This window comes from Oncorhynchus kisutch, linkage group LG3 (assembly GCF_002021735.2).
Source record: "Oncorhynchus kisutch isolate 150728-3 linkage group LG3, Okis_V2, whole genome shotgun sequence".
Classification (NCBI taxonomy): Eukaryota; Metazoa; Chordata; class Actinopteri; order Salmoniformes; family Salmonidae; genus Oncorhynchus; species Oncorhynchus kisutch.
Genome location: NC_034176.2, coordinates 34,900,408 through 34,924,554, shown reverse-complemented (window position 1 = coordinate 34,924,554; position 24,147 = coordinate 34,900,408). Strand labels below are relative to the sequence as shown.

Here is a 24,147-nt window from a genome sequence, read left to right as displayed (position 1 = left end):
GAGCGGCATAGGCAAGATACAGTAGATTGTATTGAGTACAGTATATACATATGAGATGAGTATGTAAACAAAGTGGCATAATTAAAGTGGCTAGTGATACATGTATTACATAAAGATGCAGTAGATGATATAGAGTACAGTATATACGTATACATATGAGATGAATAATGTAGGGTATGTAAACATTATATTAGGTAGCATTGTTTAAAGTGGCTAGTGATATATTTTACATCATTTCCCATCAATTCCCATTATAAAAGTGGCTGGAGTTGAGTCAGTGTGTTGGCAGCAGCCACTCAATGTTAGTGGTAGCTGTTTAACAGTCTGATGGCCTTGAGATAGAAGCTGTTTTTCAGTCTCTTGGTCCCAGCTTTGATGCACCTGTACTGACCTCGCCTTCTGGATGATAGCGGGGTGAACAGGCAGTGGCTCGGGTGGTTGTTGTCCTTGATGATCTTTATGGCCTTCCTGTGACATCGGGTGGTGTAGGTGTCCTGGAGGGCAGGTAGTTTGCCCCCGGTGATGCGTTGTGCAGACCTCACTACCCTCTGGAGAGCCTTGCGGTTGTGGGCGGAGCAGTTGCCGTACCAGGCGGTGATACAGCCCGACAGGATGCTCTCGATTGTGCATCTGTAGAAGTTTGTGTGCTTTTGGTGACAAGCCGAATTTCCTCAGCCTCCTGAGGTTGAAGAGGTGCTGCTGCGCCTTCTTCACGATGCTGTCTGTGTGGGTGGACCAATTCAGTTTGTCTGTGATGTGTACGCCGAGGAACTTAAAACTTACTACCCTCTCCACTACTGTTCCATCGATGTGGATAGGGGGGTGTTCCCTCTGCTGTGTCCTGAAGTCCACAATCATCTCCTTAGTTTTGTTGACGTTGAGTGTGAGGTTATTTTCCTGACACCACACTTCGAGGGCCCTCACCTCCTCCCTGTAGGCCGTCTCCTCGTTGTTGGTAATCAAGCCTACCACTGTTGTGTCGTCCGCAAACTTGATGATTGAGTTGGAGGCGTGCGTGGCCACGCAGTCGTGGGTGAACGGGGAGTACAGGAGAGGGCTCAGAACGCACCCTTGTGGGGCCCCAGTGTTGAGGATCAGCGGGGTGGAGATGTTGTTGCCTACCCTCACCACCTGGGGGCAGCCCGTCAGGAAGTCCAGTACCCAGTTGCACAGGGCGGGGTCGAGACCCAGGGTGTCGAGCTTGATGACGAGTTTGGAGGGTACTATGGTGTTAAATGCACATGAACAGATGAACAGCATTCTCACATAGGTATTCCTCTTGTCCAGATGGGTTAGGGCAGTGTGCAGTGTGGTTGAGATTGCATCGTCTGTGGACCTATTTGGGCGGTAAGCAAATTGGAGTGGGTCTAGGGTGTCAGGTAGGGTAGAGGTGATATGGTCCTTGACTAGTCTCTCAAAGCACTTCATGATGACGGAAGTGAGTGCTACGGGGTGGTAGTCGTTTAGCTCAGTTACCTTAGCTTTCTTGGGAACAGGAACAATGGTGGCCCTCTTAAAGCATGTGGGAACAACAGACTGGGATAGGGATTGATTGAATATGTTCGTAAACACACCAGCCAGCTGGTCTGCGCATGCTCTGAGGGTGCGGCTGGGGTTGCCGTCTGGGCCTGCAGCCTTGCGAGGGTTGACACGTTTAAATGTTTTCCTCACGTCGGCTGCAGTGAAGGAGAGTCCTCATGTTTTGGTTGCGGGCCGTGTCAGTGGCACTGTATTGTCCTCAAAGCGGGCAAAACATTTATTTAATCTGCCTGGGAGCAAGACATCCTGGTCTGTGACGGGGCTGGTTTTCTTTTTGTAATCTGTGATTGACTGTAGACCCTGCCACTTAGTTAACGCATCCTGGTGTACATTACAGATAACATGTATTAACAAGCCCTTATTTCGCTCTTATTTAATGTGAAACATTATTACACTACTCTGAAAACCCACCAAACTATTCCTGAGATATTTGCATATTAGAAACAAGTGTGGTGGTAGTTGTGATGCTAGCCATTTTGAAGAACCAGAAAAAAAATGTATCAAGGTGATAAAAGCCTCTCAAAGGTACAACACAGTGGCATGTAAAGGCCTTAGAGATATGAACCAAAAACGAATGTCCATTAGAAAGGACAAAAATTAGGAGCAGATATCCTCTGGAACGTGTTGGCAGACTGGACATAACTACTAATGCTGCAATGGGAAAAACAGTAGCTATGATACTTACAAGCTCATCAACTCGAGGTACAATAGTCAATACACATAGTGGACATAGCCTAGGGTTGCATAATATATTTTCTAATGACATATTATTGTTATCATGTTATGTTATTGTTATTAAGTGGCCGGATACAGTGCACCGTAAGAATTCAAAGAAAATAGATTTTTATATTCATGTGTATTTTATCCCTGAGACAGCTCGTGAATATTCATGACTGTGCCGCTAAACGTCACAACGCAGTAGCGCTTTCCCTGCGCTCTTCCTCTGAGAGACGTCTGAACAGAGTGAGGGTGGGATGCAATACAGCATGCGAGAGCTGGCAACAGAGAATGGTTGGCTCGCTCACCATGCAGAGAGGCAGTGCGAGCATCGGAACCGTTTGACAGCATTTGAGGACAAACCCGTTCTGAACTTCTGTCACCACCTCAACGTTCTATTGCGACCAATGGTGGATTGATGGAAGAAACTCACTGCATAATTGAGGGAGGCATGTGCACATTTCGAGATACATCCGAATCTATTTCAGGATCAGGCCGAATGCTGTGACCACAACGCCTTTGAGAGAGGAAATGTCTAAGCAGTGATATCGCATGCAGCTTCGCAAATACGGTATTATGCACTGTTAAGGATGGACGAGCTGATGTTGTCCTTGTGACTGAGATTTGACGACTTTCCACATTACAGTGCACGTAGATATGTCTTGCTACAGTACATATGATCTCCTATTTAAGACTTTGATTCGTGTCTGACGTAATGTATTTATAGTGGACACCACAGAAAACATTTCTCTCCACCAGCAGTGAGTCTGTAAAGGTATAGGGGTACTGCGTTGATCTAAAGAGAAAACATTGTTTTGTCCAGCATGCTTGTCAACCTTCAACTTCTTCAGTACAGCATCTGGATACACAGTCTGGGAGACCATAAGCTTGAACAGTAGTAGTTCCACACCAGCCCTAGAGAAGCTGCCGCCGGTATCTCAGTGGTGCTGAAAAGACAGCTCCTCGTTTCAGGACTCACAAAGTTGACTTCCACTGAAAGCGTCTGCTTTTCACTGCTACGGAGCCGAGAGTTAGCTAAATACTCTAAATGGATTATTATTTGGCTTGACGGAGTAAGCCCGACTGTTCTCTTAGGTTACATGGCTGTGGCACGCAAAATAAAAACTTTGCTCACGGTTAACATTTTTGTTTTTGTGGGGATCATATTGTTCTCAGTGTACTGCAGAATACAAGACCGTTCTGAGGAACTCATTCAGATCGGCAGGATATCAGACCAGAGACTGAGAACCAGGAATGGAAAAGTGTCCAACTTAGTGGACAGGCAGTCTATACTTCAGAGGCTGGAGCGGCTCGAGGACGTTGTCTACAACCAATTAAACGGTATGGAGTATACTTACTTAACAACATTCAGTATAGTCTTTACTCAAGTATGAGATCTTTTTTTAATTGTCAGTATTAATTTTGGAGACATATCTCTATAGTTATGTACATGCCGAGTTACTGTCATTTTACTACAGAGAAACTATAAACAGCCTATGTATGTTACATTGGACTTGATCAGACAATGGTCAATAAGATATTATGCAACTGGTATATCAGCCAATCAGATCGTGTCAGTCAGTACGGTACAGTTATTTTGTGCAGCGTGAGTCATCCTGTAATGGATGGTGGCTCTTCATGGTGTTACAAACTATTGCCAACTAGTGAATATATTTTACTCAAGTAGAATCAATGCTACTGTTCCTAATATGTTCACTTAACTTGGTATGATCCCTATCAATAACTGAAACCAACAAACTTAGCCAATAGTTTTATATTATTCCCATAGGGGAAAACAACCCTGCCTCTGGCTACTGAGTTCTGCTTTTCTCATTCCCTTGGCCCCAATACAATCATCTTGATGGGCTGTCTGAAAGTTTAAAAAAAATGGTTCTTTATCAAATGAAAAAAAACAGCTTTATTTTGTTATGTTGCCATTAGTCACTGAAATGTATTGTAGGAAATTTGGTTTGCCTGGCAAAACAGCATCCTTTAAATGGTGTTAAAAACATCTGTGTTCCATGGTCCTACTCGCTCATGAAACGTGAGAGCCATAGACTGAAAAGTCCAACATTTAATTTGAGAGGTCCTTTTAACCCTTGTAGAGAATATTGAGTATGCAGCATTTTATACAGTCAATTCCCCAAATGCAGTAAGAATCAGCCATATGTTATCAATAGTATATACAAATCCTATTATAAGCAGCCTGTGCCATTACTGATTTGTTTGAAGTAGCGAATCATTCCCTCAATCTCCCTATTCAGTCGACGTCAACAAAACTCCGCTTCAAGGTGAAAATGTTAACATAAAATCATTTCCATAGAGGCAGGTTCTTAAAAGATAAGTTGTGTACTCACTGTATCAAACCACCATAGTGAAATTGGGCCTTGGTGCCCAGCAAAAGGCCTATTAATGCCGGCACTATTGAATTTTGAACAGGATTTTGGTGAAAGTGTTTGTAGTCAGTTTATTCCCTTTCTCAAGAGTGGTCAAAGCCTTTGGAGCAAAGCCAGGAGGCACTGCCTCACCAAATATATGATGCATCCTCACATTCAGGGGGCTTTATCTAGTGTAAGGGGCCGGGAGCCACCATGTATTTATGTATGTAGGGCAGCAGGTAGCCTAGCAGAGCACTGGGCCAGTAACCAAAAGGTTGCTGGTTCGAATACCTGAGCCGCCAAAGTGAAAACTCTGCCGATGTGCCCTTGAGCAAGGCACTTAACCTTAATTTGCTCCAGAGCCGCTGAACTACTATGGTTAACTGTAAAAAACAACATTTCACTGCACCTATCTGGTGTGTGACAATAAAAACATTGTTATTCCCAAACATTTTTTTATGCATGTTCCCTAAATATATTTTCCAGTAATGATAGTGTGGCAAAAAATGTATTTAGTCAGCCACCAATTGTGCAAGTTCTCCCACTTAAAAAGATGAGAGAGGCCTGTAATTTTCATCATAGGCACACTTCAACTATGACAGACAAAATGAGAAGAAAAAAATCCAGAAAATCACATTGTAGGATTTTTAATGAATTTATTTGCAAATTATGGTGGAAAATAAGTATTTGGTCACCTACAAACAAGCAAGATTTCTGGCTCTCACAGATCTGTAACTTCTTCTTTAAGCTCCTCTGTCCTCCACTCATTACCTGTATTAATGGCACCTGTTTGAACTTGTTATCAGTATAAAAGATACCTGTCCACAACCTCAAACAATCACACTCCAAACTCTACTATGGCCAAGACCAAAGAGCTGTCAAAGGACACCAGAAACAAAATTGTAGACCTGCACCAGGCTGGGAAGACTGAATCTGCAATAGGTAAGCAGCTTGGTTTGAAGAAATCAACTGTGGGAGCAATTATTAGGAAATGGAAGACATACAAGACCACTGATAATCTCCCTCGATCTGGGGCTCCACGCAAGATCTCACCCCGTGGGGTCAAAATGATCACAAGAATGGTGAGCAAAAATCCCAGAACCACACGGGGGGACCTAGTGAATGACCCCAAAACATCACTGTTCTAGAGGATATCTGCATGGAGGAATGGGCCAAAATACCAGCAAGAGTGTGTGAAAACCTTGTGAAGACTTACAGAAAACGGTTGACCTCTGTCATTGCCAACAAAGGGTATATAACAAAGTATTGAGAAACTTTTGTTATTAACCAAATATTTATTTTCCACCATAATTTGCAAATTAATAAAAAATCCTACAATGTGATTTTCTGGATTTTTTTCCCGCATTGACTAAATACTTTTTTGCCCCACTGTATGTAGATAAGGAATCATCTACCAAACATTTTCAGGAACAGGTGATAATCATTTCATCAGTTCCTGTCTTTAGGAATTTGAATCTCTAATGAATTCACCGCCTCTTCTGACAATCTGCATTCTATCTACAGGATAATGACACTTTGGGAAGAGCGAGAGATTTCATACGGTGGTTATTTTGAAACTTGAATTTGATTCCCTACAAAGCCCTCCTAAATGAGAGGTTAGATACTGCACCCATCTGGACATTTCACTGAACCTATCTGGTGTGTGACAATAAAGACATTGTTATTTAAAACATTTTTTAAATGTATTTGCCCTGAAGTGTACAGAGTCAGAGTCCGGAGGAATCCTCCCCCCCTGTCACCAACCCCTCCATGTTTAGCATCCAACTATTTATTGACACACTTAATCATACATTTATATCCCGATTTATTACCCAATATGTAAATGGGGCACAGACCACTAATTGTATTCTATTGCAATTGGGATTGGCTGTACAGAGTGAGAAACTTGCGTGCCAATAACTATTACCATGTCCAGCAGCGATTTGAGGTAATTGCCCATTTTTCAGTTGTTTATTGTCCAACAGTGACATGCCAATGGATTAAGACAAGGCCCAATTAGATTTAGAGGACATTTAAAATGCCCAATCTTCTATTACATGGCTTTGCAAAGTGATGCAGCTCCTGTGCATTGTGCAAGCATTTGTTCCAGTACTGCTCAGTCAGTGATTTGGACGTTGTGCCCTCATTTTGTATTTGACTCTGTGATATTGGTTAATGTGTGGGTTTAAATATTCCATAGATTTGTGAACCAGTCAATTTGGTTGCAAAGGCCGCTTCACTGGCATCACAAAATGGCACTCTACTGCCTATAGTTAGCACCCTACTTCCTATAGTGCACTACTTTTGGACCCATAGGGCAAGTAGTAGTGCACTATACAGGATAGGGCATATAGTGACATTTGGGATGCAACCACTATCTAATATTATCTAATGTCATCTAACACTATCTAATATTTCAATGAGGTCATTGCTCACAAAAACAACAGTGAAGTGTGTTATCAGCAACTCTTTCAGTACGGAAATAACTGACAAGAGGGTTATCAGCATCTCTCCTCTGCTGAAGAGGCACTATCCTCTGCTGGATAAGCGTCTATCTGGGTTTAAGCTTCTGGTTAACAGGCTTATAGGACAGTGTTGTGACCTAAACAGTATATAAAAAATGCCAGATCTCTACTTACTATCAGTGCAACTTTAGATTCACAGATAGATCCTCTTTGATCGGTGTATTCGTGTTATGGGCCAGAAGTGTATTTGTTTATCAATAATCATCAATAAATACAGTGCCTTTGGAAAGTATTCAGACCCTTTGACCTCTTCCACATTTTGTTATGTTACAGCCTTATTCTAAAATGGATTAAATAGTTTTTTCCCATCATCAATCTACACACAATATCCCATAATGACAGAGCAAATAACAGGTTTTTATAAATGTTTGCAAATGTATAAAAAAATATATAAAAAACTTTACCACATTTACATACTGCAAGTATTCCGACCCTTTATTCAGTATTTTGTTGAAGCACCTTTGGCAGCGATTATAGCCTCGAGTCTTCTTGGGAAGGACGCTACAAGCTTGGCACACCTGTATTTGGGGAGTTTCACTCATTGCTCTCTGCAGATCCTCCCAAGCTCTGTCAGGTTGGATGGTCAGTGTTGCTGCACAGCTATTTTAGTTTCAACATCAGTTGCATTCAGATGTCACAGCCTCCAACCCAATGCTGTCCTAAAACAGCAGGGCTGAGTGTTTGTCATCAGTGATGCATGTCACTCCTGGTTTCATCCTGTGTTAGTGGAGGTGATGAGATGGCATGGACATTCCATCTGCAGCACTAGATATGACTCATATCTATAATGCCCAATTGAAGAGTTTAATTTCAAAACGCTATATATATACATTTTCTGAAACATTGTTAACTTAGCTTTAGGTTTTACACAGTCAAATGTATCAAATAACTACACGTCAAATTAAGACATTTACATTTACAAATGCTACATTTATGACGTCAATATTAAACTTCAATACATTAAAATGAGATCTGTATGTAAAACATTTACATTTGACATTTTAGTCATTTAGCAGATGCTCTTATCCAGAGCGACTTACAATAAGTGCATTCATTTTAAGAAAGCTAGGTGAGACAGTCAAATATACAGGATACGAACATTCCATTTCAACTGAACAATGGATATATAGTGTTTTGCAAAAAAAAGTATTAATAAAAATCGGAGAACAGTAATATTTTACACACCCATGAAGGTACCAATATGCAATCATTTCTAATGGAAAAAAAAAACAGATGTGAAAAATTGGTGGGTAAAGCATTTGGGAGATAAACTCTTCGATTATGCTGCAGTGAGCAATGTTGTTAATAAAGCCTGGGGAGAGAGAAATCCTGACAAGGAATTAGAAATGTAATTTTGTCTCATCTCCCATACCCCATACCTTAATAGTATTCATCAGTAATTCTATAGTATATTGGAGAGCCCACAGACAACTCCCCAGCAGATTGGAGTGGGGGAATGGAGCCTGTGAAGGAATTCAATATATTTTCCAGTAATGATATGTCGATAAGGAATCATCTACCAAACATTTTCAGGAACAGATGATAATCATTTCATCAGTTCCTGTCTTTAGGAATCTGAATCTCTGTAATGAATTCACCGCCTGTTCTGACAATCTGCATTCTATCGACAGGATAATGACACTTTGGGAAGAGCGAGAGATTTCATATGGTGGTTATTTTGAAACTTTAATTTGATGATTCCCTACAAAGCCATGGTATGAATATGTCCTTGGCCTCCTAAATGAGAGGTTAGATTCGTGTGAAAATATTTCCTTTTCGTTTGGAAACTGGCGTATTACATGATTTATAAACAGGTATACTGTACTAGATTAATAAAGTATTTTTGCCTTATAATTGCTAAATGGTGCTATTGTGCACTTCTTCTTTTGAAACAGTTCTTTCCACTCTCAGACCTTTGCATGTGTTGCCATGCAAGCTTAGATTGTTGTGATGGCACATTGGGTCTCGAGATATCATTCTGATCATTTCCAGATACGAGTCACCCCTATGACTCATTGGTTTGCGTTTTTTGAAAAGAGCAGAAAATTTGGACTTTATGCGTAATGCCTTTCCCGCGTTGCCAATGTTTTATGGATCGCCCACATTGTAGCTTTTAAAACCAACCACAGGGAGTTATTTTCCTCTTCTTGAACAACAGATCACTCGACCACATCCAAGACATCAATATTTATAACATCTCAGCTTCACTTTTGACACACATAACTCCACTTTTCCTTTAAATCATTCACAAAATTGGGATGTCTTTTACTTTGACATCTATCGAAAAAGCCCAAGTTAGACACTTTTTTTAAGGTTATTGCATAATTTATCACTGTAATGCCTTTAATGTATCATGTTGCGGGCACCTCTGTAAAAATGGATTCTGAGGTGAGCGACTGAACATCAAGATAGATATGCACTTGGACATAGTGCACCTAGATTGATGTTTGATGGTAGTCAGTCTTTCTCGTTCTCATATCTGCACAGACACATCTGTCCATCTGAGTGCATAGGAACAGTACATCATCCTCCTCTGAGTCCCAAATGGCACCCTATTCCCTATAGAGTGCATTACTTTTGAACAGGGCCCATAAAGCTCTGGTCAAAAGTAGTGCACTATGTAGTGAACTAGGGTGTCATTTTGAATGCAAACCTTTATCTCCCAATAGCGTGCTGCAAATCTCGTAATACAGGGAATAGCACCTGTGTGTTTACGGTGGAACAACCAGATGTTTCCCTGTAATTACCTCATTGTGGGATAATTAAGGTGTTTTGCTAATGTGTAGTTTGAAGAATGAAACTAGAGGAAGTAGAGGATATTGGGTTGAGGATGTGTCAGTGATACAACATAAATCATCACAATAGGATAGGATTACACACGTCTGTAGATATGCTTGTCTTACGCTAAAAAGCTTGATGCTCTTTTTGGTGGCTTTGCCATAGTGAATAAGCAATGTACAGTTTTACCCCAGACAAAAGTCATTTAAAAGTGCCCTATAAGTCAGTCTAATAAACCTGTTGTCAGTGTCCTGGACAAATCTTGTATACTTGATTCCCCTACCCTTCCTTCCCAGATTTATTCTGCTTCATAGTCACAGAACGACATCATGGTAGGCATATTGTCTGCCTTGACTGAACAAATGAATGTTTCTGCACATTGTATACAGGTCCAACCCAATGGAGCAAGCACAGTGCTCAAACACAGTGCTCAAACACAGTGCTCAAACACAGTGCTCAAACACAGTGCTCAAACACAGTGCTCAAACACAGTGCTCAAACACAGTGCTCAAGCACAGTGCTCAAGCACAGTGCTCAAGCACAGTGCTCAAGCACAGTGCTCAAGCACAGTGCTCAAGCACAGTGCTCAAACGTACAGTAACACGATTAGTCATAGAGGTGCACTGACATTCAGAGTTCTGGCCAAACACTGTGGTAGCTGGAGCATATGCCATTGTTTCCCCAGTAGTTTGCCCAACCTGAGTCACAATAATCTTTACTCTGAATGAGAGTCCAATATATTTCAATAATGAATCGCACAAGCATATTACTGTTGTATTTTGTTGCCTTGTCTGACACGTCTCTCATTGTTGTAGATAATGAGTCAACCTACTCAGTGAATGCAATCATTCAATGTTTGATTCGGTCTGGAATATGAATTATATTGAATGGCTTGAGGCTTGTCTAATTTAATATCTCAAGTAGCTTTACACACTTAGCAATATCTACTGTACCAATTCAGAGTGGTTTGTAATAAAACCCAATTTAATTTATACATCCTTGTAGCGGACTTGTCGTTTTTCATCCAAAGCTTAACCCCTCTATTCACACTAATAAGTTGTGGCATTGTAAGGATTCCTTGCTTTGCTCCAATCAACAGAATATTCAACCTCAAGAGAAAAAAAAAACATGAACAGATGAATCAGCAGAAGAGTGAGAAATTGTAACTACAACAAATGATTCTCTGAGGTGTTATCAAAGCCCAATTGTTTTGGCAGCATCACAACAAAGGCAGCTCCAAACCAATCACCACCAAATCCCTGAGCCGGTTCTGTTTGCTGTTGCTGCTCAATAATGCGTAAAAACAACACAGGATAAAACCAGTACTCTGGACCACACTCCCATGATGAACAGTGATTTTGTGATAAAAAAAATAGGAAGGTAAACTCTGATCCTCAGTCACGGAGAAAAAAAAACGTTCCCTAGACTTACAATGAATTTTTCTGCAAGGTGGGTTAACTGTCACGCAAAATAGAAAAAGGTGGGTAAACTGTATTTACCCTCCACTACACCACTGATGAGTAACATTGCTTTAGACATAGAGTTGCATTGGCTTCCTGGACCACTGACTAAGATTTAGCTTAGCGGGCTAATGTGCTCTTCTGATGTGTAAGAGACCAGGGTTCAAACCATGTCAGTCGCACGAGGCCTATGTTGAAATACCTCTTCACCACTCTGTCAGGCAGCAGCAAATGGCAGACAGACTTCCTGGCTCAATGTGCATCCACTCATCCTCTAATGTAATTTTCTTCAACCAGCCAGAAGAAGCGGAGAGTGAGGGGAGCAAAATAACAAGGACTGCGGAAAACAAAACCGCGGGGATGTTGGGCTGTTTCCGAGTCTCACGCAGAGGCACTCCAGATTTTACTTTCAGTTGCTTCTTAGATTGCCTCAGTGTTATGAGAGAGGCGATTGGGATTCAGACTGGGTTCATAACGCTACTGAACCCCACCCAGGATGTCAGATGACACCTCTGTGTGTCCCCTGATGTGATCCCTCTCGTGACAGGTGACAGCTTGCAACCGCCAACCGTTCAGCTCCAATGGCAAATCTCCCAGAACCTCAAAGCCTTCATCCCCAAAATGTTTTCTTTGCAATGGCTTGGGGAGAAGATCTTCATTAGTATGGCCTGTTTACTTTCTGTTTCTCTTCATCTGTTGAGAAGAGGCAACATGGTTTACCTGTGGAGATCACACTGGAAGTATGACACACAGATACAATTAAGCCCCTACAATGTCACTGTGCAGCATGGTTTAACATATCCAAACCAGAAACGCTATGAGACTTCATACCTATAGTAGACAAGGTGCAGCAGAGTCTCCATACTTAAACAGACAAGGTGAAAGGTAAAAAAAGAAAGAGCCAGGAATATAAATACAAACCAAAACATTAAGAGCCAGACTTTGAAGTCGTTCTGGAAAGTTTAACAGCAAAATATCACTGTCTGTGATTAAAGACTGAACTTCCAAGAGCATTCACTTGATGAGTTAAATAAAGGTGAAATGAAAAAAAATATTTTAAAAATGAGACTGCTGAGAAAATCTAATTTCTGATAACCCATTGTACCCTTAATTTCTGATAACCCTTTCCCCTTTATAAATGTCACAGACAGGGGAACTGTGTTATAGTCTGCTACAGTAAATGCATTGTACTGTGTCATTTTAATAAGGGCATCAATGTCTGATACATTCATTCGGATGTCAAGTCACAATCAGTGCTGTAAAGTACTTAAGTCAAAATACTTTAAAGTACTACTTAAGTAGTTTTCTTTAGGTATCTGTACTTTACTATTTATATTTTTGACGACTTTACGTTTACTCCATTACATTCCTAAAGAAAATAATGTACATTTTCCCTGACACGCAAAAATACTTACCAGGACACGAAAATGGTCCAATTCACTCACTTCACTCATCAAGAGAACATCCCTGGTCATCCATACTGCCTCTGATCTGGAGGACTCACTAAACAGAGAACATCCCTGGTCATCCCTACTGCCTCTGATCTGGAGGACTCACTAAACACAAATGCTTTGTTTGTAAATGATGTCTGTGTGTTGTAGTGTGCCCCTGGCTATCCGTAAAAAGAAATTGTCTGATGTGCTTATTATAAGCAATTTGAGATGCTTTATACTATTAAGGAAGGTGTCTATACTTTTACTCAAGTATGATAAGTGGGTACTTTTTCCAACACTGGTTACAATAGTGGAAGACTTAACTGACAAATGTATTTCTGATGTGTGATCCACTGTGCACAGTAGATGTCAATTCAACATCTATTCCACGTTGGTTCCACGTAATTGAAATGAAAATGACATGGAAACGACGTTGATTCAACCTGTGTGCCCAGTGGGAAGACTTAAAATCACTTAGTGAACGGCCATCAATGTGTAGTTGAACAGCTGTATTTGTTTGTTGATAGATTTTGTATTTACAGAGCTGACCCCTTCCTCTGCAGGGAATTATAACAGTCTAGAGAACTGCAATAGTGACCAATAGTATCTGTAAACCTGTCAGTCCCAATCAGTTTCAGTCTAATTCGAATTAGGTTATAAGGAAAGCGTATCTAATGTGCTTCTCCAAATGAGGATAATTCCAACAGTGATTTTTAGACCGGATATCCTAGAAAATGATTAGTACCAGGGAAATGTAGACTGAGTGTACAAAACATTAAGAACACCTGCTCTTTCCATGTCATAGACTGACCAGGTGAATGCTATTATTCCTTATTAATGTCACTTGTTAAATCCACTTCAATCAGTGTAGATCAAAGGGAAGAGACATGTTAAAGATTTTTTTGAAAGCCTTGAGACAATGCCCATTTACCCTCAATGGCACACATACACAATCCATGTGTATGTGTGCCATGGATTGTGTATGTGTGCCATGGATTGTGTATGTGTGCCATGGATTGTGTATGTGTGCCATTGAGGGTAAATGGGCAAGACAATATATTTAAGTGCTTTTGAACAGGGTATGGTAGTAAGTGCCAAAACTCCTGGGTTTTTCACATTCAATATTTTACCTTTTTAACTAGGCAAGTCAGTTAAGAACAAATTCTTATTTTCTAACTGCCTTGTTCAGGGGCAGAACGACAGATTTTTACCATGTCAGCTCGGGGATTTGATCTTGCAACCTTTCAGTTACCAGTCCAACGCTCTAACCACTAGGCTACCTGCCACCCCAATAGTTTCCTGTGTGTATCAAGAACGGTTCACCACCCAAAGAACATCCAGCCAACTTGAAATAACTGTGGGAAGCATTGGAGTCAACATGGGCCAACATGGGCCAGCATCCCCGTGGAATGCTTTCGCCCCCTTTTTGATTCCTTGCCAACTCAATATTAGGAAGGTGTTCTTAATGTTTTGTACACTCAGTGTTCATATCTCCAATGCAATGCTTGTGCCATAGAAATAGAATGCAGATGTTATACTTTATATGTTTCTATGTCTTGCACCACTGTTTTTTGTCTGCTGCTCGCTCTACTCTGTCATCTCGAGAAATCCACGCCCAGGCTGGTATTTTCAGCACCTTTAAAGACAGATAGGGTAATGATGCACTCCCCATGATTCTCACAGCCCATGAATGTCAATCACCTGTCCCTCTGTATGGCCTCTCCTCTCACCTACCACTCTGTCTCTTTTTTTGTCTGTCCGTCTCACTCTCTGTGTGTGTGTGTGTGTGTGTGTCCTCTAGGGCTGGCGAAGCCAATGGGGCTGGTGGAGGGGCCTGGGGGTCTGGGCCAGGGAGGAGCAGCTGCCACTCTGGGGGACGACAGCCATGTTGACGGGGAGGGGAAGTACGAGGAGTATGGCTACAACGCCCAGCTCAGTGACCGCATATCCCTGGACCGTAGCATCCCGGACTACAGACCCAAAAAGTAGGTTTGACTTTATTTATTTATTCATTTTGTATTTTGTATTATATTTATTTGTGCAAAAGAAAATAACATTGTATGTAGGTAATAGAAGAGCCAACTGAATTGAGGTAAAACAGTGAACCCCAAAATGGGTTTTTAGATTTGTCTTGTCTCCGTACAGTAGCTAGGCCAGGGCAGCTGCATTAGACATGAGTATTCCTTACATGGAAAGACATTGTCCCAGACAGCCAGAGAAGATGTTGATAGTGGGGCGGCAGGCTAGTTAATAATGCAATAAAAGAGAGAGTCCAGCAGTATTTCTTATGAAAGAGACCGTGGAGACCCCAGTAGGAATATTAATGGCCTTTTTAAAATGAATCTTATATTTAGAATGTGGGACTACATCTGTGATACAATGACTGTGAGTGAATAATAAGGCATGCCACTGGTGTTCAGACCAGCCCGTGTCAGAGAACAAAAACAGACAGACAGAGAGAGACGTCCAGAGACTTCTTTGGGCTTTGCTGGGGATAACAATTCATTTCATCCACATCCGCTTTGTAATCCCCTTTCTTTCATGCTGGAAAATCAACGAGAGGAGAGAGCGAGCAAGGGAAAGAGTAAAAAGACGGGTTACTAATTAATAACCAGCTGAAAATTGCTTGGTGGAAAAGAGGATTTGAGGAAATGATTCTTTATGAGGAGGATAATGTCTACAGGAAGTCCGTGTTAACGGTTTGATAATGTCTACAGGAAGTCAGTATTAACGGCTTGATCATGTGTACAGGAAGTCAGTGTTAACGGTTTGATCGTGTGTACAGGAAGTCAGTGTTGACGGATTGATAATGTCTACAGGAAGTCAGTATTAACGGTTTGATCATGTGTACAGGAAGTCAGTGTTAACGGTTTGATAATGTCTACATGAAGTCAGTATTAACGGCTTGATCATGTGTACAGGAAGTCAGAGTTAACGGTTTGATCGTGTGTACAGGAAGTCAGTGTTGACGGTTTGGCTAGACCATTTATTTCCATATATTGTTTACTCCCTCGTGATAGATAATCATACCCCCAGTCCTGTGTTTGACATATAATGCAAGGGGCAGCTGTATGTTATGTATACCCTGTGGAAATAATAATGATTCATGCAGTTCTATGCTGTGTGTGTGTGTGTGTGTGTGAGACGTGTGTCTCTATTTCAACACAATTGGTCACGCCATTAACAAACATGTGCAGCAAGATATGCTCTTTCTTTAGATGTCATTCCAGAGGGTGAAACCCTTCCCCAAAGCCAAGCAGTTCATAACAACCATATAGACACACTGTTTGATGAAGATACAGTGGGCTCCCTATGCATAAAGGAAATCAATATGTTTAAGCTTAACATATTCATGTCTCACTGTTCTGCGTATTATTGCACCATGGCTGGAATGATATAAAACAAACATTGTCCCTGCACTTTGAACGACCTTGTTGGGGTAATTAATAAGACATAGGTAGCAAGATGTCTACTGATTGGAACAAGACAAGGACTGTGATTGTAATCAAAACATGGGTCCTTGGTGCAGGAACGGGATAGGGCTATTTTCATGCCATGTGGGTGCATTGCATTGCGTATTGGACTGAATTGGGCTGTGCAGAAACACACAAGACACACCTTCAATATACTGACACCATTTCCACACTACTGAGCCGAGCCAAGCCAATCTGTATCGCATTGCCCTGCTTATGCGGCCACCTTGATTTCTGAAACATTGCGTGAAAGGACAATGTGAAAAGAAAATACCTTAGCCAGCAAAGTATAGGATTGTGGTCTGTAGGATAGTGTGGAAAGGGTAACACAAGACACCTCTGGTCAAATGCCATAATTGCACGGGAGTCATGGAGCGGAGAAGGGGGGAGATTATTGAATGATCTCTACATCCACACTCCTCATCCCCTCTGTCTCTGTATTACACTGTCTTTCTCCTTTTGTAGGGTTTTAAGACCTACCTCCGATCTATTCATTCTAATTATAGCCCACTATCATCATGGTCAAATCAAGACTTGTCAAGATGGACCATTTTCCTAAACCCTTTTATCCCCCATTCACTGTCCAGTGGTCTGAGCTTTATGTTGCCAATCCTTCCAGCGGTGACATTTCCTAACATTGATCCAGAGGAAGTTAACTTGAGGCTTTATTATCCCATCCTGGAACTGATTTCACACCACACCATGTTGCCCATCCTTGGGTGGCCTGTAGCACAATGCTGCAATACTATGTCTTAGAGAAGGGATGGGCCAATAAGAATGATGCACTAGCTAGCACCTGAGGTTCACAGAGGGCAGAAGAGAATAGCATCTGAATGAGAAAGAAAATGAAAGACACATCTAGCCTATACCTAACAGTCAATGTGAAAATGTAATTTCCATGCTGTTAGTTCTCTGTTGCTCTCTAGTTTGGCTCTTTTAGCCCCTGATGCGAAGTTGTACAATATTTTCTATTTCAATTCATCTATATCATCTGTAATCATTTGTAGCAAGACATGTCACAATTTTGCTCCTATATTCATTGAGATCAAGCAATGCAACAGATGTTGAGGTTGGTTTCCCATAGACTTGCCCATAGACGTATCTGGGACTTGGAGAACTAGACTATAAAGCAGGAAGGTCACGCGGCTGGGCGCTACCTAATTTCTTAAGCCTCTGATACCCTGGAATGGGATCGCAAGGTCACCGCAGCGGCCATTTGTAAGTAAAAGGCTTCAGCTCTAATGTTTCTCCCACAAAAGCTGAGTTTATCTCCTCAACAAGGCAGCGAAATGACAAGGCAAACTAATGTCTTTTTGAGAACAATCTTTTCTATAGGGGTAGAGTTGCTTTCATTTCCTGTGCAGCACAGGTTATCTCAGGTTAATGTGAAATTTCAAAGCGAATAACATGGCTGTGAAAAGCAGGCGGGCCGGCCAGCCAGCGTCGCAGGCCGAAAAGGGAGTGTGATGGGAATAAGTCTTAATCTGGCGCTCTGTTTCTGTCACAGATCGTTCTAGGTTGAATTATGAGAGCTTGCCAGTGCGCTTAGTTCCATTACAAACAGATGAGTCGATCGCTCATACTGTTATGGACCTACAAACCTCCCCGTTCCAGCAGACAGGCACAAATTTAAGGTTGAGCAATGTCCTAAATTGAATTCAGTAACTAGGGCATTGGAACTACAATATCACTTAACAACCTCAATACTGAATTTGCCCATAGACACAACTCAGCTGAAGTGATCTGGTGCCTTTCTCCAGTCCCTTCTGGCTTTTATTCTTATGGTAACCGTATTCATACACATACTAGCCATGACAAATTAAACTTAGCCCAAATAAAACATATATCATTTGATTTGGCATGGTTGTCAGCTTGTGGCTGTCCCCCCACTAAAGGAAAACTATTGAACAAAGATTCACTTGTATTCACTGCCAGACATGGCTTCGTGTTTACGTATAAATGCATGTATGGCTGATTGAAAGAGGCAGTGGAACAGCTATGAAAGAGAACAAAATAAACTTGCTGAGAGAAAGGGAATCCTTTTGGAAGGATATCAGGAATACACTGAAAAGCTTATCAATCAAAACAGTCCTGTTTGCTATTATTGAGAGGAAACATGGAACTTTCTGTATAGAATCAAAAAACAAACTAGGAAACCTACAGTATATAAACTGATATGTAAACCAATTCTGATTTTCAATCAAATCTTTTCCTGACAGAATAAAATAGAAATGTACTGTGACTGAAATAATTGTATAGAACTTCACTTTGAACTTGAATAGGGTAATATACTGCAAATAATACATTAACAGTATGATCCATTTAGACAAAATAATGTACAGTACAGCGTCAGTTTTTTTGTAGCTCGGCCTTGGACGTTGTAGGAGAGAAGGATTGTTTCCCCCTTTCAGTCCTGAGAGCGGTGGCTGTAGGATTGTGATTTTTGTTGTTAGTGAGGAGCAAAGATATGAGTGATCTTGCATAAGTTATGAGCCTAGGTGCTCCATGATACACTGTGGCCAGCACCCTAAAGGTACTGGAGGAAGCTTGCATGTAAACAGTGTCACCATAGTCCAACACAAGTAAAAATGTCCCTTGAACAAGTTCCTTTCTAACTGACATAGAAAAACCTGATTTTTGTTTTTCAAATAAACTATTTTCAGTTTCTATGCCAAGTTTTTAATGTGCCGTTTTTAAAATTGAGCTTTTCATTTAACCAGATGCCACTTAACCATTTATACAAGAGGCACAGGAGTAAACAATTGTGTCGTCAGCATACAGGTGGTGTTTTAAACATTCCTACCAACATCATTTGTGTACAGTTTAAAAAAGGACAGGCCCTAAAATGGACCCATGTATGACGCCCTTACAGTCTCCTCCTCTCCATATCACTGTACATTTCTCTCCTGTCATTTCCCATTGCTGTGAGGTGAGAAACAGTTAGTGCAGGCCAAACACACACACGCACACACACATCATTGGTTTATGCAGAACTGACTGACTGCACTATTCTCAAGTTTAGGTGGGTAGACAGGACGCAGAGCAACGCTGGGTTCCATCTGATGCGCACGCACACGCACACACACACACACACACAGGGTCAAATATTATACCCCCAAGACATGCTAACATCCTCTGTTGTTGGTAATGGTAAGAGGTTAGCATGTCTTAGGGGTATGATCTTTCAATCTCTAAATTTCTCACTCATCATTATCCACGGTTCATTCACGATTATCCTTAATCATGGTAGCATCCACATTAATGTAGAAGTGTTTAGAAACATATTATATTCTTATTTACAAAAGAAGTGACTCCAAGTCACACAATATATTATTTACCATTAATTTCTATTGGGCACAAAATAATATGAAACACAACCGAAACTAACTGCAAATGCATCCAACAAGTTTGTCACAAGCTTGATGCAGTCATTGTGTAGTAGGAATATGGAACGAAATACAAAACTTTTTGTGGGGAAGATTATGGAAACAGTAGGGAAAACAGCGCCACTGTCTGCCCCACGGCTGTTGTTTTTGTTTTGTTCACGAAGCAGAGCTGGGGATCCTCGTTCTTCGTGGTGAAAATAATTGCAGCACATATGCTGCTGTTCTATTATGCATGATGTCTAAGGGGGGAAAAAACTGTGGTCGTTTGTAGTAAAAGTCTTTGTTGTTGTAATTTCGCAAACGGACTGTGGCAGTTTCACCATTAAGGATTCCAGCTTTAAATGACTAATTGTGTTTGTGACCTCTGCTCTCATCCACTCAGAGCCAAGTTTTGAATTAATTTGTTGTGTTGACGTTTTGCCACCACCGCCTCATAAACCATTCATTTCAACCATAGATGAGAACATTGTTGAACATATAAACACATCTTATTGTGACTAGTACTTAATTAACACCTAATTGTGGTGCAATATGATTACACCCCAAAAATTCAAGATTAAATAACACCCCACGTCAATTGAACGCCTAGTCCACGTCGGCTCAACGTAATTTCACAGAAATGATGTGGAAACAACGTTGATTCAACCAGTGTGTGCCCAGTGGGACAGCAGTTGAAATATAATTAAGGTGCTGGTGGGGGATGGTTTACAAAATGTGGTTGTTGCCATAGGAATCCATTTCAGTATGACCAGCTTTACCTTTAGATGCCTGCAAAGCCTTATGCTACTGTGAAAGCCCTAGGGAAACGCAATGGGAGGAGTTAAAAAGACTATGATGAACTGCATATAAAAATATACAAAATCTAAACGCTACTGTATGGTGCCTGTTTACGTGCTTGTGTACAGCAGCAACCACTACTGTGGGCGTGTGCAATTCATTCCATTAACTGGGTCATTGAAAACGACAACATGAAATTGGATTGCAATCACAAGAATCACTGCTCCACAGCTCCAGTTACCATGCGTTGGTGTGAGAGGCCTAATCAGTGGCTGCAAGAGCGTTTTCTCTAGTTGAGATCCTGGGCTGTAGAGAGAGAGAGTTGTGGGAGATGGAGGGAGGAGCGAAAGGGAGAGACACAGAGAGAGAGAGACTGTTGGCTCTGGAGATTGGAGAGGGAAGCCAGAGAGAGATATAAAGAGAGAGAGGGAGGAAAGGCCTAGCCCATCAGTGTTGGTGTCATTCCCAGCCCTGTTCTCTACACCTCATCTGCCTCTCACCTCCAGCTTATAGATCTATCTAGCCAGGAAGGGGCTGCATCTTTCATTTGCAGCCAGGCTGCAGCTTTCCCTTGCCACAACCTTCACATTAAAGAGTGTTCCTATTTCCCCTACTTTGCTTTGTCAGAAAACGTTTCGGGACCGTGGTATGCTTTAAGGGGAATCGACTTAAAACACTATTAATTCACTGAGCATACATACATACACAAGTCTTACTATATTAAATGTATGAAGACTTGTGTATGTATGCTCAGTGAATGAATAGTGTTTTATGTTTGAATGTTCTGAATATATGCACATTTCTTTTGCATTTCAATATCTTCCTTTTACAATGAAAGTTCAGAACTTTCAAACAAGACTTGGTTTATTCAAATGAAAGAGGGCAGCTCACTTTTACCGGTTCACTGGCCAAATCCTGAATTGTGTTCCATAATTATAAAACTGTAGGATTTGTTTCCATACAGGTGCAAGCAGTTGACCTACCCAGAGGACCTCCCTCAGATCTCAGTGGTTTTCATCTTTGTGAACGAGGCCTTGTCCGTCATCTTGCGGTCCGTCCACAGCGTGGTCAACCACACCCCGGCACACCTTCTCAAGGAGATCATCCTGGTGGACGACAACAGCGACAGTGGTAAAATGTCTAGTTCAGATGCTTCTTTAGCATAACCATCTAACTGTTCATTCCCTGTGACTGTGCTCAATCAAATGATCAATCAAGTGAATTTATAAAGCCCTTGTTACATTTGTCACAGTGCTGCTACTGTTACCTGACCTAGTGTTTTGCTTCCCATATCTCATTTGAATAACCACAATCCCCGTATTACTGCATTGTTTTTTGTGGCTAATTGCTCCACAAACATTACCTCTCCAATTCACCTCTCCAATTCATTGTCTCTTTAAAAGTGTAGGGTGGAGTCACAAACTTAGGATTGCATCTGTTTGTGTGTGGGGAAAAGTGGAAAGGACTCAATTCCCTTATAAAAGAAATAAACAGCCGTGATCGAATAAGTCAAGTTAAACAAAATACATTACTAACTTAAGTGTTATTCTCTCCCTTTCTTTCTCTCTCTCTCCCTCTCTCTCTGTGTGTGTGTTGGTTGTGCATGTGTTCAGAGAAGAGAATGAACGAGGGCAGAGTAGAGAGGAATGGAGAACCCTTGGGGGTGTGCTCTTAAACACTGTTAGTGAGTTTAAAAATATCCAGAAAAAAAGAGAGGCCTCTATCCTCTGTTGAACTGATGTGCAGTGCACAGCCTTCATTGTGATTTGGTCGACATGGGGCTTTGGTTGCTTCCACACACCTGCATGGCCCGTGGCAGCCGGCCCCGCTCAGCCACGACTCCCAAAATCCTGACTGTTTCAGAGAGGGACAATGAACTAGATTCCAAACGACACTTGGCCCTCCATCACTTGGCATGGAGCTGGATTTAAGTCCCATTTTCCCCCCGGCAGGCGTAGAGAGGAGGCACAAATAACGTACTGAAAGAGGACCAAGTAAGAGTCAACATTGGCACCTGCCCACTCTCCATGTAGAGGCTCTTAAATAGGCATCCATTTAAACCAAACAAAGTAGGCACAAATGGCAGCCGCAGCAAAATACCAAACCAAGTACTCCCCCTATCCGTCTACCCCAATATTTACTGGTTGTGATTGGTGATGATAATTTGTGCAGATGTTTAAGCTGTTCTCTCCAGTGACAGACTATTAATATGCAGGCTAGGCTACTTGACCTTTTCTTGCTGGCTATGCCTGTCACCTCTCATTTGACCACGACTCTGAGAAATGACTAGAGGTAAGGCACAGAGGCTCACTTGGTGCATAATGAATCACACACAGGGAACATCTCACTGGGCACAAACTGGTTGAATCAACGTTGTTTCCACGTCATTTTAATGACATTGCGTTGAACCAACTTGGAATAGAAGTTGAATTGTCTGTGCCCAATGGGATGTTTGCCTTGTCTTTTTGACATATCCTTTAGCTGGGACAGAGTGACAGTTATTGGGCTGCTCCTTTGCCTTAGTGAGCGCCGGGCGCGCGGGGAAACTAAATGCTTGTTCTACTTGATGAAGTTTAGCTAGCTGTGTATATCATACAGTAACAGTCACAAACACTCATTCATTGTTGCAGCTTAAATATTATCAGAAGGACAATGTTTCATTAATAGGCCTTCTGGAATTTCATCTCCAAATATGGCAAGTAAATTAATAACTTAATGGTTCATATAATGAAAATAGCATCCCAGCTGGCACATTTAGTTCCATGGAAGTTGATGGAACGTAGGTTTTTGGTTTCCCATTGGTTCTGGGAATGAAGCGTTAAGTTTCCTGAATGGTAAAACTTAATGTTTTTTTAATGTACTGAGAACAGAACATTTCACCTGTTCTGGGAATGTTTTTAGGTTGCAGGGAGGTTCTGAGAACGTTTTACTATGGTTCCCTGAAAGTTTTCCTGGGAGATTCTATTAATGTTCTTAGAACTGAAATTATTAATGTTCTGAACATGTTTCAATAACACTTTTAATAACACTGTTAGCTTAGTTTGGGTTAACTGTTTTGAACTCCAAGCACAGATAGGACACATGGAAATTCATTTGCTTAGTCATTAATCATGCAAAATTAGTGAGATTCTGTTCTCTATCCATGGAATTAGTCCACACAGGATGGAGCTACAATGCCATGTATTTTAAAACTCCTATTAAGGTGTTGATTTTAGTCTATTCAAACGGAAACTCATTAACACTCATTAACATGAGTTGTGGCCAGTTAGTGCGCGTGGCCAACACACCTGAAAACACTTAACAAGATAGAAGATCGAGAAAGTTTGGTTGACGCTGAGAACAGAATGTGTATGTTTCTAAATAACTTTTTTTTGCTAGCTGGGCATCCTGCACCATTCCCAGAATCTTGTGTTTTGTTTGTATGCAAAATAACCGTAGGACAACCACACTCTCACCAAACTCTAGGAAACATGGTTCTCAGAACGTTATGTGCTAGCTGGGATCTGTTGAACTGAAGCTAAATTGAGTGCAGCTCATAACGTGACATGAGAGCTGAATCCAAATACAAGTGGATTGCAGTTGATCATCAAGACAAGATATATGACCTATCTCTCCTCTCTCTTTCTCTCTCTCTCTGTCAGTGGTATAGGCTATATAAGTTATGTAATATATGATGTAACC

General features: G+C 41.3%; 1 protein-coding gene across 1 annotated transcript in view; it reads left to right on the top strand.

Moving 5' to 3' along the window:
- The first annotated feature begins 2,483 nt into the window (after positions 1–2,483).
- The window catches only part of galnt9 (polypeptide N-acetylgalactosaminyltransferase 9), a 93,094-nt gene continuing 71,430 nt past the window's right edge, over positions 2,484–24,147 (top strand). The window contains exons 1-3 of the mRNA XM_020473783.2: positions 2,484–3,597; positions 14,632–14,815; positions 21,431–21,597. Coding sequence (XP_020329372.1) covers positions 3,357–3,597; positions 14,632–14,815; positions 21,431–21,597 — 592 coding nt within the window. The 5' untranslated portion in view covers positions 2,484–3,356. The remainder of the gene's footprint in view (positions 3,598–14,631; positions 14,816–21,430; positions 21,598–24,147) is intronic.